The 15408-nt window shown below is 39.3% G+C and overlaps 1 protein-coding gene across 29 annotated transcripts in view; it reads left to right on the top strand.

The window, feature by feature from the left end:
- RBFOX1 (RNA binding fox-1 homolog 1) overlaps positions 1 to 15408 on the top strand; it is a 520491-nt gene that overhangs the window by 130454 nt on the left and 374629 nt on the right. For 26 of the 29 annotated variants that reach the window (XR_004536479.1, XR_004536480.1, XR_004536481.1 and 23 more), the window contains 2 exons: positions 7527 to 7619; positions 9421 to 9481. Coding sequence is in view for 26 of the 29 variants with exons in the window: in XM_033914629.1 (XP_033770520.1) it covers positions 7527 to 7619; positions 9421 to 9481 (154 nt within the window). In the remaining 3 variants the exon portion in view is untranslated. The remainder of the gene's footprint in view (positions 1 to 7526; positions 7620 to 9420; positions 9482 to 15408) is intronic. The other 3 variants (XM_033914628.1, XM_033914627.1, XM_033914619.1) reach the window with 1 other exon arrangement.

The raw sequence follows: 15408 nt of genomic DNA, 5'->3' as shown, positions 1-15408 counted from the left end.
GTAAACTTGAAATCTTTTCGTGGCCCTTGGCGCTTTCTCGTATTCACACTGTGGTTCTTTACATGAAAAATGTTGAAGACCATTGGTTTAAACCATCCATAAAAAGGAGCTTGCAACCACAATGAAGACCAATAGACTGCTGTGGTATTGTCTATTCTTTCCCATTCACACATTCCTCTCCCTTTGCATGTTTAATTTTTGTTACAGATCTTTTCCAATTGCTGTCATCACTTTCAGTTTTTTTTAAATTGAAAATGTTTCATCATGCTTTGATTTTGTTAGCGTCTTGGCCGGATAATTTCAAGTTCATTTTGTATTTGATATACCACCTTTGGCACAACCATCTGAGCGGTTCACAATCTAATCAGGTACTCTAAGGGCTCCTTTTACGAAGCCGCGTTAGTGGTTTAACGCGCGTAATAGCGCACGCTAATTTGCCGGCCGCTCTAGCCGCTACCACCACCTCTTGAACAGGCGGTAGTTTTTCGGCCAGCGTGAGGGTTAGCGCACGATAAAATGGTACATGCGATAAAGCCGCTAATGCGGCTTCGTAAAAGGAGCCCTAAGCAGTTTTCCCTATCTGTCCCAGCAGGCTCACAATTTAACTATGGTACCCGGGGCAAAGGAAGGTTAAATAACTTGCCAAGGGTCACAAGGAGTGGCACTGGGATCAAATTCGCTGAGGCAGCAGTTCTAACCACTAGGCCACTCCTCCTAGTTTTACTTATAGCAGCCATGCTCAAAAACATAAAAGATCGCTTTACTTTACAGAGCTGAATGGTCAGTTAGGCTAGTGTGCCCATAGGGCTCCTTTTACGAAGCCCCGTTAGCGGTTTAACGCGCGTAATAGCGTGCGCTAATTTGCCGGCCGCGCTAGCTGCTACCGCCTCTTCTTGAGCAGGCGGTAGTTTTTTGGCTAGCACGGGGGTTAGCGCACACTAAAAATGTGCGTGCTATAAAGCCGCTAACGTGACTTCGTAAAAGGAGTCCATAGTTAATCAAGCTGGGGCCCAACGCATGTATTACTATGCAAAACTACCACTATAAAGTAATTAAATTGGCCTAAATTAGCTCTTTAAAATTAATTGTAGTAATAATAAATACAAAAATATTGTGCATAAGAAGTGATTAATCTATTGGAAAATTAGCCTTTTTTAATTTCCTTTCTGTGAAATTATATCTTATGGATGCGATGAGGTTTTGCACAAAGCCAAAGTCACCATAAAATGTTAGGAAAATGCAATCGGTTTAGAAGTGAAGATTCAGGAAGTTGTTGAAATTGATGTTCCATCCAGCATGGGAGTTCTCTGAAGAAGCCTGTCGGCGAAACACTTTAGAACCCACTTGTACCTGCTGTAGCAAGTTGGCTTCCTAAACTCTCACAGTTAAGTTTTGCCTATTTTGAAGATCATAGTTTTCATTTAAGTATTGGACACTTCAAATGGACATTTAATAGAAAAAATAAAAATAGTATATAAAGACACTCACCAAAATTTAAATACCTTTCTACCGCTTGAGGATGGTGCTATGATAGACTCTTTGAAAGTCCTTACCAGGGTTGCTGCCCTGGTTTGGTCACTTTCTTACCATGCAAAGGTTCTGAGCACCTTCGTGGTTTAAAGGCATTTTCATGTTGTTTTTTGTTCCCTTTTTTGTTTTTGTTAGTTCATAGTCTTTTGGGAACTTTTTCTGTTTGAATTTCACCCAGTTGTTATATTGGGGTACTATAAGGATTTGACATATTTTTCAGCTAAAATAAGGAAGTAGATAATGAAGAGCCTTATGAAATAATATGTCAGTAAAAAAATTGCACTTTGTACCTAAGGTGGATATATCAGGTTTTTATGCAACAACCTCCAAGCTGTAGGGCTAGTTTATCATGTTCTTGTTCCTTAAATATAAGCACATTGGTGACCACTTGCACTAGTACTTTATTAAGAAAAGTACATGTTTAAAATATAGTAAAGTAGGCATCTATTTTTCCTTAGCCATAGCCAGCGCACTTAAAAAGGAAGGAGGCAGACCAATGATTGAAACCATTATATTGCATTTGTCAAATAACCATAGGCTGTTATGAGACACATCAGTACAGTCTGAAGTTTGCCTTCTTTCATTAACTATCTATCACTACAATTGAATTGATGAATTAATAGATTAATCTTTTTTATTCCACTTTTGTTATATATTTGATATTTTGGTTGTGGAATTTAGTTGAACAGCAAACTAATCAGCACCGATAATTGGCATTTTAACAAACAATTATTGGGGCTAATTTTATTTACTAATCACCCTTTAGTCGCATGGGTATGTACAAACAATAGACAAACATCATATCAATAAAACATTCAGCAATAAAACTGTAAAATGTTAAAACCTAGGGCTCCTTTTACTAAGGGCCTCTTCTATTAAACTGCGCTAGCAGTTTTTAGCACGGTGAGCCACTCTGAATGGCCCGCACTGCTCCCAATGCTCATAGAGTTCCTATGAGCGTCGGGAGCAGCGCGGGCCATTCAGCGCAGCCCTCTGAGCTACAAACTGCTAGCGCAGTTTAATAGAAGAGGGGGTAAGGTATGCTATGCGTTTTTAGCGCACACGCTAAACACTAACACGAGCACTATAAGTCTGTGGATGCTTTAGGGTTTAGCGCGCGCTAAAACGGTTAACGCGCCTTTGTAAAAGAGGGGGGAGGGGTCATATATTTGTTGGCACTCTATGCATGTAAATTAAGACACAAGGATCCATGCCTAAATTTTGCATGCGAGTCAAAATAGGGGTTTGCTGAAATGGGGAGGGTCATGGGCTGATCAGGGCATTACTTTAATTATGTGCATAATTATAGAATAAGGGCATCCACACTTAAGTTTAGGCTAATCTACAACCCAAGCCTAACTTTGGGGTCCTTTTACTAAGGCGCGCTAGCTGTTTTAGCACGCGCTAAATATTAGAGCGAGCTAGATGCTAACGCACTCATAGACTATAATGGACGCGTTAATGTTTGGCGCGTGCTAAAACGTTTAGCGCGCTATAGTAAAAGGACCCCTTTATGCGCAGCTTACAGAATAGTGCTTTAGCCCTTAATTGCCTTTATAGATTCAGGAGCCTAATTTTAAGCAAGCTTTCTTGACTTGGCCCTTATGTGAATGGACTTTGCCATATTTCCTAAGTGAAAATATACATATATTTTTATTTGAAAATAATTCCATGCAATGTTCCCTCGCACTTCCTAATTTATGCAGATAATCATTTTCTGACTTGAAATACATGTGCTTTTTTAAAATTCCAAAACAAGCATGAGTAGTTTTAACCCTATTCCAAGGAATGTCTCTTTCAGGTAAAAGTGCATAGAAAATGGAACTGTGGGCATACTTTACCTCACATACGAGGTCTGACAAGTTCATGAACTCATCCTAGAAAAAGTGCTCCATACCTCATTGCAGAATATCACTATGGACACTGTAAAATGTTAAAACCTAGGGCTCCTTTTACTAAGGGCCTCTTCTATTAAACTGCGCTAGCAGTTTTTAACACGGTGAGCCGCTCTGAATGGCCCGCACTGCTCCCAATGCTCATAGAGTTCCTTGGGAAGCTATGCACCAATGCCAACACGTAGGCCACCCTTCAAAGCAATTCTTGAACTTTTTTTTGGAATGACCATCAGAGCTGTCGTCGTATTACCTTTGGTGTTCTGAATGTTATCAAAATGTCTTCCTTTCAATATTTACTTTGTGGTGGGTAAAGAAAAAAGTCATTGGGGGCTAGATCAGATAAGTAGGGAGAGTGTTCCAATATAGATATTTGTTAACTGGCTATGAACTCCCTCAGAGACAGTGTTGTGTGAGCTGGTGCATTGTCGTGATGTAAGAGCCATGAGAGACCATTTTTGCACACACCTTTCTCAGTTCAGTTAAGATTTTCCCGTTTCTCTATCGATCTTTACTTGGTTTACTATGCTTCTCACAGTCAGATGACGATTTTGACATACAATTTTACAAATTTTTGCAATGTTTTTTTGTCAGTTCTGCTTGTTACTGGCCAACGTGACCTCTCTTGATCAGTGACACTTTCTCTCTCCTTCAAACATTTAATTCATTTGTACACTGTAACTTTCTTCATGGCATTATCCCCATAAACTTCAACTAAGAGATTCCTGATTTCACTTCCACTCTTTCCAAGTTTAACAAGAAATTAAATATTTGTTTATTACTCTAATCCAAGCTCTGACATTGTCACGAAGGCACATAAAAACATGTAAGAACAGTAATGAACGCCACTCAGCAAGATACTGCCACACGTCAACACAAACACTGCTGTGAGACCCTGATATACCAAGGTTATGAAACCTTACTGAGCTATTCATACAGTGCTGGAAACGTAAGCACACGGTGGCACGTTCATGAACTTAATAGTCAGACCTCGTATATGGTGGAGAGTTTTCTAAATCCACAGGTGAATCACCATTTTACTCAAGAACATGGCTTTGCAAATTGATCCCTATAGAGGATAATTCTATTAAGGCTTTCTATGTCTGAAACAGCTCTTTTTTAAAATGCATTTCTAAGTATTTATACAATTGCTCCATTAGTATACAAGCACAAAAACATATACTACTGATGTGTAGAACATTTAACTGTGTGAGATGATATAGGTATTCATGTGAGCAGAGAGTAGCTAGAATTAGAGCAAAATCACTAGTCATGTGTGCTTCATATAAAATCCACATTTAGGCCCCGATTCTATAAACGGTACCAAGGAATGGGATGCATATCACACATCAATCTTGAGTTAGGCGCAATTTATAGAATCATGCTTAATGGCATCTAAATTGGACCTAGGCACTGGTAGGTGTTAAAACTTTAGATGCCCCAATTTATGCAAGGGTTTTCTTGGCCTAAATACTGGAGCCTAAGTTAGGTGCCTATCGGCGCCTAAGTCCAATTTAGATACCTATATGCAAAACATGCCCACAATCCCCCCCCCCCACACACACACACAATCTGCCCTTAACCCTGTCTACTTTCTGGTAGGTGCCTTGGACTAAGGCCACAGGTGTCAAAGTCGGTCCTCAAGGGCCGCAATCCAGTTGGGTTTTCAGGATTTCCCCAATATGCATGAGATCTATTAGCATACAATGAAAGCAGTGAATGCAAAAAGATCTCATGCATATTCATTGGGGAAATCCTGAAAACCTGACTGGATTGCGGCCCTCGAGGACCGCCTTTAACACCGCTTGACTAGGCGCTTAGCTGAAATTTGTAGATATCTACCGATTTAGATGCCTATCACCCAATTAATTTTAGTTTAATCCAATTATGAATTGCTAATTGCCTATAATCAACACCAATTTTAAATAATTAAGGGCTCCTTTTACTAAATGATGCTAGAGGTTTTGAGCATGGGCTGGTGAGGTAAATTCTCTGACGCTCATAGAATTCCAATGAGCGTCGAAGCATTTATTTTGCCGGCCCGTACTAAAAACATCTAGCAACTTTTAGTTAAACCCACTGTAAATTAGGTGCCTAGAACAGCCAGGTACGATGATCTAAGCACCTAAATTTAGGCACCTTTTATAGAGTCTGGGCCTTAGTGCTAATGCCTTTGGAAGCACCTATGCTTTAAATCAGGGGTAGGGAACTCCGGTCCTCGATAGCCGTATTCCAGTCGGGTTTTCAGGATTTCCCCAATGAATATGCATGAGATCTATTTGCATGCACTGCTTTCAATGCATAGTCATTGGGGAAATCCTGAAAACCCGACTGGAATACGGCTCTCGAGGACCAGAGTTCCCTACCCCTTCTTTAAATGAAAGTATTTGTGTACTACTGGGATAAAACTAGGAACCTGCTTTGGCCTTTTATATATTGCCTTTCTATAATAAACTAAACATTTTTTCCACTTTTTCCCCAGGCGTCCTATTATAAAAAATATCCCTCATTTGTCCATGGGGAAAGTGTTCATTACATCTGGTTCATTAGACGAGTCTGAATGTGATTCAGGGTTTACAATTTAAATAAAACCCAACCACTCCGCCTCAAATTCTTAACGTTATATTAGCAAAGTTTCATGAGATAACTATGTTCCTATTTTCCAAATATAATCCAAGCATTCTGTAATTAAAAAAAAAAAAATTATTTCAAAAGGTTGGATTAACAATGGAGATTGCTATATAAAAAAAGCTAATTTGTAATGCATTATTAATGTGTGTTTTCTAAATGAAAAAAGTGTGTATTATTTTTTGTTAGCACTGACAGATGGCCAATGCATTTTAAGAGCTCGGAGTATGAGATAAATTACTTTTGCCTTATAGAAATTAAAGATATGAATTTAAGTTAAATTGTTTTACTGCTTTAACATGATAAGGTTGGAAGGTCCTCCAAAATCCAGTGAAAGTCTTTGTCTACGCTATATTCTTGTCAACGCCTAAATATATATATATCAGGTTGACAAGAATATAGAGTAGAAGACTTTCACTGGATTTTAGAGAGAGAGATGCATATGCATGTTTTGCTCACAAAAGATGATACCTTTAGGCCCAAAATGTGATACAACCTTTATGAACAAGGCCCTCAGGCCATCTTGTGTTCTATAGGAAAAAAAAACAAAACCAACATGTTACAGAAATAAGTGTTGTTCTTATCTCCCATCTGTTGTTTTACTGAGTTTACCAATTAATTTTTCACAATTCTGGATAAGTTACGTAACAACATTAAGCAGCTGACAGTCTCCATTGTATGTATAATAAAGTATAGGAAAATGGATTCAAAACAAAGTTAACCAGTTTTCTTTACACCATATGATTTTCTTTTACTTATGTAGGGAGATTTATTATTATTATTTGTGTGTATGGGTGTTTGTGTTATATACCCCTGGTAGCAGTATAAGTCAAGGCTGTTTATTATGACAGTGTAGTTAACCCATCAGTTGCATGAAAGTATTTCATTTTTTCCATGCAGTCACAATAGCATGACAAACCAGCCAATGTGTTAGGCTATATTGCCATCATCCAGTGTTGACTTTTTATGCATCTATGCTTTTTTTTTCTTTAATGATTCATTTGAAAAATATTTGCATGTCAGCATAAAAGGGTAAACGTGGTTCAATTTTCTTTCTCATCCTTTCATTTAGAATTTTCTTTCCCTCCATGAAAAACACTGTAATGTTTATTTTCATTTCATTTTCTCTTTCAGTTAGATATATTTTCCACTGTTATGACATAGAAAGGTATCTTTTTCTTTCTTTCCATTTTTGTTTTCATAGTCTTGAATTTTTGTACAGAATTTCCAAAACTGCTGGAAGAATCGAATGAAAAATAATTCACATTTGTCAGCTTTATTGCACATCTCAATGCTTTTATAATTTTGGAATTTGTTGCATGTTTCAGATAAATGAAGGGAACCCAAGACAATATATATAAACATATATATATATATATAAATTAGAGACAAATAGTAGAAAGTAAAGGAAAAAAGTGATCTTTGACTGAAATAATAATGTGCATGTTGTTTTCCCCTTCTCCCTCTTGCATGCAGGGATTTGGTTTCGTAACTTTCGAAAATAGTGCTGATGCGGACAGGGCGAGGGAGAAATTACACGGCACGGTGGTAGAGGGCCGTAAAATAGAGGTGCATGTTCAAAATATTTTTCCTCTTCATCTGCTTCTAAATGTCTGCTTCACTATCATTTGTTGTTCCAGATGCACCATTGATGTCTTTGTGCCTCCCTTCCTCCTTCCCATTGTTTTGTATATCAAGATACAATCTGGCCTTAAGATTTTTGCTTTGTTTGGTTTGGTTTAAAATATGTAATTACAATTATTTAGTAGCTGTTCTTGATTTATTGGTGTATGGCTGACAGATAAAACCAAATTGGAACTTACACAGTGGATTCTTCTTATAAGAACAATCGTGGGGCCAAACATGTATTCCCATCAGATGGAATGGCCTTTCAACAGGAATCCTTTGGCATAGAAAAGGTTGTTGCCTGACTTTGTAATGAAGCTCTTTGAAGCGTGGAGTCTTTATGACAAAGGTTCTTGTAAGCGAAACCCACTGTGTTTTGCTGTAATTGGATCAGATGCTTAATGGATGAACGGGTGCACTAGAGTCCAAAACTGTTGTGAAAAGCAAAATAATAAACAAGAAAAAAAAAAAAGTCTAAAAACAATACAAAGCCTTAAAAAAATAAATTGTAATTATTTTTTTTCACTGCAGGGTTGATGGGGGATTCTCAGTGGCCTTCACAGAAATCACATTGGGAAATTGTGCCAAAATGCCCCTTCCTCCCCCCATCTGAAAGCATATTTTAAAGTTTCACTACAGAATAACAACAGGTCTGTTATGATGCACTGGTTTGCATTTTGCAGAGTACTTAGCCACTTCCCACAAAATTTTTAAAAAAAGTACCACTGGATCCCACTCAACACTGCCTTGCAGTCATATTTTGTCAGAATAATACAGATTTTTAAAATGCTGTAGTCTTTGAGTAAGATGTTGCATATTTTGCCTTTTCATTTTCCCCCCTGTCAACGGTAGCACTTAGGGCCCTCACCAAACTCTCAGTAGCCATGGTAACTGTATACATACCCATGCGGGCGATGGTGTTGAATGGTAAGTGGAGAAGTCCATCTGCCGTTTCACGTATTTAGCGCTGATACCACGTGACCTTTTTTTTTTTACTTGTCGTATTAGTTTCTTGATGCTCTTTTTTTAATTTTTTTTCTATTTGGTACGCCTGTAATTGAGTGTACGTTTTAAGCAAGCCTGGGAGGCGCTGATTGGACTGAGGATGATTTGGGCACATCTTACTCAGATTGTTAGCTCCATGTTGAATAATGCACCCTCTTTTTTATCCTTTGTTATCTGTGATTTAAAGCTTGAATGATTTTGTTAATTCTTGCAATGACAAAAGCTCTTCCTCCAAGTGTTGAATGCTAGATGTTGCTTTTTCCAATGGTACTTCTCTTCTAAAGGGCTATGTTGCATACTGCTCAGATCTGTTTGTCTTTTTTTTTTTTTTCATTTTATTTTTCCTTGTTTCTTGTCTCTTTCCCCTAATTCACTGCATGATCCTTCATACAAAGGCTTATTTTCTGTTTTAAATATTTATTGTTTCTGTGTTATCATGGATTACAAGCATGCTCTTAAATCTTAAAATATGCAGTACCTTTTAATTTGCTTTTAATGTCTCTTTATTAAATTTTTAATTGACACAATGTTGCTTTTATTGAAATGATTTGTTAAGTTAAAATGGTTATGAAATAGATGTAATTATAAATAGTTTGATTTTATTATGCAGCTACTGCTTTTTTAAGATAATTTGCATTTTAATTTTACATAAAGTAAAGCAATGCTAATGCATGCCTGTAGTAGAGTCCAGGGAGGCCCCCTTCTATAAATGTACTAATTCTGTTTTCTATGTGCATAGGTAAATAATGCCACAGCACGTGTAATGACAAATAAAAAGACCGTGAACCCTTACACGAATGGTAAGTTTGCATGTGTACAATACCCACCACACTCTTCATGAGGTATGTTAGGTCTAAAGCAGGGGTCGCCAACACGCGGCACCGCAGGCAGTCAGTCCTTCATTGTGACACGTAAACATTCCCATGCTCATGCCCATGCCTGTGCCAGTGGTTAGGACTCTTCCCACTCTCACCTTCTCACCCACCCACCCCAGCCCTACAAACTCTCCCTTCCTTGATGCTGCTGCTCACCGCCACCGAGGACATGGCACTTCTCTCACAGCTTGAAACCTCTCTCCGTAGCATCCCACCTCCTCTGACTTGACTTCCTATGTCTGAGTGGAATGCTATAAAGAAAGGCTTCAGGTATTGAGAGAGGGAGCATGCCTTCAGTGATGATACAGCATCATCGAGGAAAGGAAGGTTTAGAGGGCTGGGGTGGGTGGAGGGTGAAAGTGGAAGGGTGCCAACCACGGAGGGGGATGCGAGGGGAATTCTAAGCTCTTTATTAAACTGAGAGATCTTGTGCGTTAATGGCTATGTAGAAACATCCTACATGTTCAGAAACATCTAGCTTTCTGAGCTCTGAGAGAAAGCTATCTGTCTTGCTGAACATATTCTTGTTTGTCTGATTTATCCTGCTTCCTACATGGGGCACTATTTAAAAAGTAAGCAGCTTTGCTGTCTTCAAGGGTGAAAGGTTTTGTGCATTAACCTAAAGAGCCATCTAAAGAGAAGAAAGTGTTCTTTTTGAAATAAGGTAAGATTAGCAAAAATGGAGGGGGAGGAGGAAGAAGAAGGGACTGTTTGGAGGGTTTGTTGTGGGAAGGGGAGGGGAAAGAGAATTCTCCAAGAAGTCTGAGTTAGTGGTCCTCGGAGCTGTATCATGACCCCTTTACAGCCCTTAAAATGAAAAATGTTGGAGACACCTGGTCTAAAGATAATGAGGAAAATTTGAAGTTAAACTTGAACCAGAAGAAGTTGAAGTTTGATGTTATTTTTAGATATGCCTCACATTAGCTGAGGAAGTTCAAATCATATTTTTTCTCCATTAATCCGGGGAAAATTCTACAAAATCGCTACAGATATGCTCATTCAAGGGAATCTGCATTTAATTTGGCTACTACAGATATCACAAATTGGATTTATGGAACTAGTTCTCAATTTGTTATTCATTCATTTATCCCTTACTATAAATGTTTGAAATTATCTTATAACACCTAATTGATGATTGAAAAGCAAATAAATAAATAAATATGCCATAGAAATAATTGCAGTGTGTATAAATATAATAGTCTCCTGGACCAGAATACTTACACTTTAAAAGTTTGATTACTCATCTTAAAGATGGGGGAGGGAGTACATTTAATAACATATAACAGTGCCTATGTGCTATGCCCAAAATGGCACCTTTTACCCAGAATTCCCTCTGTTCCACAGAAAGCATAAATGTGTGCATATGCTCTATGTGGGTAATTCTATTACTGGGGCCTTCATTTAGGCACACAAGGCCTCATGGTAGGATACTATTTTCTAACTGAACCTAGATGCCTAGGTTCAGATATGGAATACTAGCATAACCTGCAACATAGGCATGTGTACCTCAGGCACTCAAAAATATATAAAAATAATACCATACAAAAAAAAAAAAAAAAAGGCCAAAAATAATGTAAGTGCTAAACAAATGAATGCAGCTTCATTCAAGTTCCAAATAAATTACAAGTAAATATCTTGTAACTGTGCAAATATTCAAACCAAAACAAATTTCACAAGTTTTTGCATAAACCTTAAGCAAATACCCCAAAAAGTTAATTGATGAACTAGTCAGTGAACCCATACCCCAAAGTGAGGCCAACATACCACAGGGCCCAAATTTGCTAATGTTCAAGGTGGTGGTGTACTCGAGTTTTTTTCAATCCCATCTTCAACCTTCCACCATTATCCCAGCCTCACCATATCTTTATATTTTCTTCTGTCCAGCTGCAACGGCCTGACTTAACTCCTTTATACCATCCCTGCTAGCTACAATCCCCCCACACCAACCCCCTCTTTTATTAAGGTGCGCTAATCAATTTAGCATGCGCTAAACGCTAATGCATGCATGTTAGTCTATGGATGCATTAGCGTTTAGCGTGCGCTAATTCGATTAGAGCGCGTTAATCGGTTAAGCACACCTTAGTAAAAGAGGGCCTAAGTGCCTGCACCAAATGAACAGAAGAGGCAGGTGGGACAAAATTTAAAGCCATAAACACCCTCACCACCCATCCCTCTCAAGTTTCAAGTTTATTTAAAATTTCAAATACCATTTATCTAAGCGGTATACACAGTGGCGTACCTAGCATATGTGACACCCGGGGCCCATCAATTTTTGGCACACCCCCATCTGTATGAAAAACATGATTTTTAGTAACAAGCCACATGTCACACATGAGTACCTAGGAAAAGGCAGCATCTTACATACTGCAGTGAGCAGTACAACATCAATACACCCACTGTAAAACTAAACAAGCCAGACTAGTACAGATCAATCCTACACCGTCAATCCTAACAGAAAACCATGTCTTTTGAACACACAGAACACAGAAAACACCTTCGCCTAGTATGGAATATGTCATTACAAACTAACCCCTCCCCCTTTTACAAAACTGTAGTGTGGATTTTAGCCACGGTGGTAACAGCTCTGATGCTCATAGAATTCTGAGCATCAGAGCTGCTACCACCACGGCTGGCACTAAAAAACGCTCCACAGTTTTGTAAAAGGGGGGATAAAATAGAAATACATAGACAAAGGTTAAATTGAACCAGCAAGAAGATGGACTCTGCATACAATGCAACACCACAGAAACATGTCTCCTAAAGCAATAAATAAATAGAAAATTTTTGTTCTACCTTTGTCTTCTCTGGTTTCTGCTTTCCTCATCTTCTTGTTACTCTCTTCCTTCCATCCACTGTCTCTCTTCTCTCTGCATCTTCAATTTGCTCTGTTACTGTGCCTCTCCCTTTCTCCCTCCTTCCAAATTGGTCTGGCACCCATCTTTTTCCCTCCGCTCCTCCCATAGTCTGGCATCTCTGTCTTCTTCCCTGCCAGCGTCTTCTCCCAACTCTCTCTTCCCCATTTCCCTTCAGCGTCTTCTCTCCACTCTCTCTTCCCCATTTTCCTGCAGCATCTTCTCCCCACTCTCTGTTCCCCATTTCCATTCAGCATCTTCTTCCCACTCTGTCTTCCCCATGTGCTTTCAGCGTCCTTCTCCCCCCTCTGACTTCCCCATGTGCTTTCAGCGTCCTTCTCCCCCCTCTGTTTTACCCTGTTTTCCTCTCCACCCCACCTTTTCTCCCTTTCTCCCTCCCTGCCCCTTACCTTCGTGGCACTTTCTCCCCCCCCAACCCCAGTCCGAACAACAGGCCCAGTCCGACAAACCTCCCTGCCCTGTGGCCGGCGATGTCTAAACTGCCTTCTTACAGCAGCCGGAGCGTTGTAGTTGCATATGGCTGCCGTAAAGGTCATTTCTGATGCAACTTCCGGTTGCGCTAGAGATGACCTTTACGGCAGAAACACGCAGCTTCAACGCTCTAGCTCAGGAGTGCCCACACTTTTTGGGCTTGTGAGCTAATTTTAAAATGACCAAGTCTAAATGATCTATCAACAATAAAATTTTTTAAAAAAACACAAAGCACACTGTACGCTGAGAAAATGTTAATTATCATTCCTATTCTGGGTTTTTTTTCAAAGAGGTCAAGGCAGATGACTTTATGCACTGTCACCTCAGTAACAACCATACAAAAATAGACAAATACCCCCCTCCCTTTTTACTAAAGTACAATAGCAGTTTTTAGCGCAGGGAGTGCGCTGAATGCCCAGGGCTGCTCTTGACGTTCATAGGCTCCCTGTGCAAAAACCGCTATTGTGGTTTAGTTAAAGGGGGGCCATAGTGCAAAATATAGACAGCAGATATAAATTCAGACACATTTTGATCACTAAATTTAAAATAAAATCATTTTTTTTTACCTTGTTGTCTGGCGATTTCATGAGTCTCTAGTTGTACTTTCTTCTGACTGTGCATCAAATCTTTCTTCCCTTCTTTCAGCCTGTATGCTTCCTCTCCTCCAGACCTTATTCCCTCCCCCAACTTTTTCTTCCTCTCTCTTTGCCCTTTCTTTCTCCCTGCATCCCTTTCTTTTTTTCTCTCTTCATGCCCCCTTTCTTTTTCTCTGTTTCCCTTCTTTCCTTCTGTCTCCCTGCCTGCCCCCTTTCTTTCTTTCTCCCTGCCCTCCCCCAAGCCGTTGCCAACACCATCGGGGAATAGCCCCCCAAGTCACCGCCATCGAGTAACATGCCCCAAAGCCGCTGCCGCCCCAAGCTCTCCTTCCCTGCGTCGGGCCGACCAGCATTCCTCTTCCCGATGTCAATTCTGCCTTCGAAAAGGAAGTTCCGCTCAGCTAGGCAGCGATTGGCTGGCCCAAACTTCCTCTCCGACGGCAGAATTGATGTCGGGGAGAGGCAGGCTGATCGGCCCGGTAAAATTTTCCGGACCTGGCTGGCTGTGCACCCCCCTAAGGCTACATCCGGGGCGGACCACCCCCCCTGCCTCCCCCTTGCTACGCCACTGGGTATACATAAAAGTAAACTTACAGTATAAATATGGGGGTGACAAGGACAAAACTCACAGACAGATGAAAGTTGTTAATATTTTGTAATAATTGATAGGATAGAAATACAAAAAGGTTAAATACAATAGGGAGGGAAGAAGTTCTTCATATGTAGTGGAAATTAATAGATGTCTATGGTTCAAATGCATTTTTAAATATATATATTTTTTTAGATCAGATTTAAATTTATCTATAGAGGATTCATTATGGAGAAGCGATGGTAATGAACTCCATAATGAAGGTGCAGTTATAGAGAAAACTGATTTGCACATGGTATCATAGACGATTTGATGTAAGGAAGGTATGGCTAAGAGATTTTGGTTACTTGATTGTAAAGATCTCGGTGAATTGTAGAGAAAGATTAATCTATTGATAAATCCTGGAGAGCGGAACATTCTTGATTTAAAAGTTAGAAGTAATATTTTGTAAGTTATTCTATGGGAAAGTGGTAACCAGTGAGCTTTTATCAAAAGCGGTGTTACATGGTGGATTTTTTTTTGCCTTAGATAGGAGTTTAACAGCTTGAATTCCCCTCATGTTCCCAACCCTCTCAAGCCCACCCCCATATATCATCACTCCTAATCATCATCACTCCTTCTGATCACCCATCCTCCAAGCCAATCTATAACTCCCAAAGTCCATTCCATACAAATCAACCTTATTTTTATTAAATGACCCCCCCCCATGTGCCTGTTGCTGAGTCATGTTAACAGCTAAAAACTGTCTTTAAGCTTCCAATGTTTGGCATATCTAACATTTATGAGATAGTCACCCATATGTACCCCAAACATATATTTACTGTATGTGCAGGCATCTAATGAAACATGGACACACAGAACTTATAGTATTTTGTAAGTTACATATGCAAGTGGGAACTTTGCCTATGCTTCACCTACAGTATGTATAAACCCCTTGTAAAAACATGCTATACAGAATAGTAGTTAGACAGCATACTGCATATATCCATATAAGTACACATCTATGCCCATATACGGTAGCATTGTAAACATTTATATTCACACATCTTCTGGTGCACCAATAGGAACCACCTCTGTAAAATGGCACCCCCAATATGGAGCTAACTCCAGGAGGGGAGGTGTAATTTGTATTGCATTTGGTACTCCCAATCATTTTGAAAAGTTGGTGCTCATGGGTGCATCTACCCTCTACGAATGGAATCCAATGCACAATTTTACAGTATGATAACCATTTTCCTTGTGTAAAACTTATTGTACAGGCCAAAGAGACTTTATAAATTACATTCTTGATGAATTACATACTAAATTTCTGCAGTAGATTAT

This window comes from Geotrypetes seraphini, chromosome 11 (assembly GCF_902459505.1).
Source record: "Geotrypetes seraphini chromosome 11, aGeoSer1.1, whole genome shotgun sequence".
In the NCBI taxonomy this organism is placed as follows: domain Eukaryota; kingdom Metazoa; phylum Chordata; class Amphibia; order Gymnophiona; family Dermophiidae; genus Geotrypetes; species Geotrypetes seraphini.
Note: the sequence above shows the minus strand (reverse complement) of the source record. Positions and strands in the feature narration are given on the sequence as shown.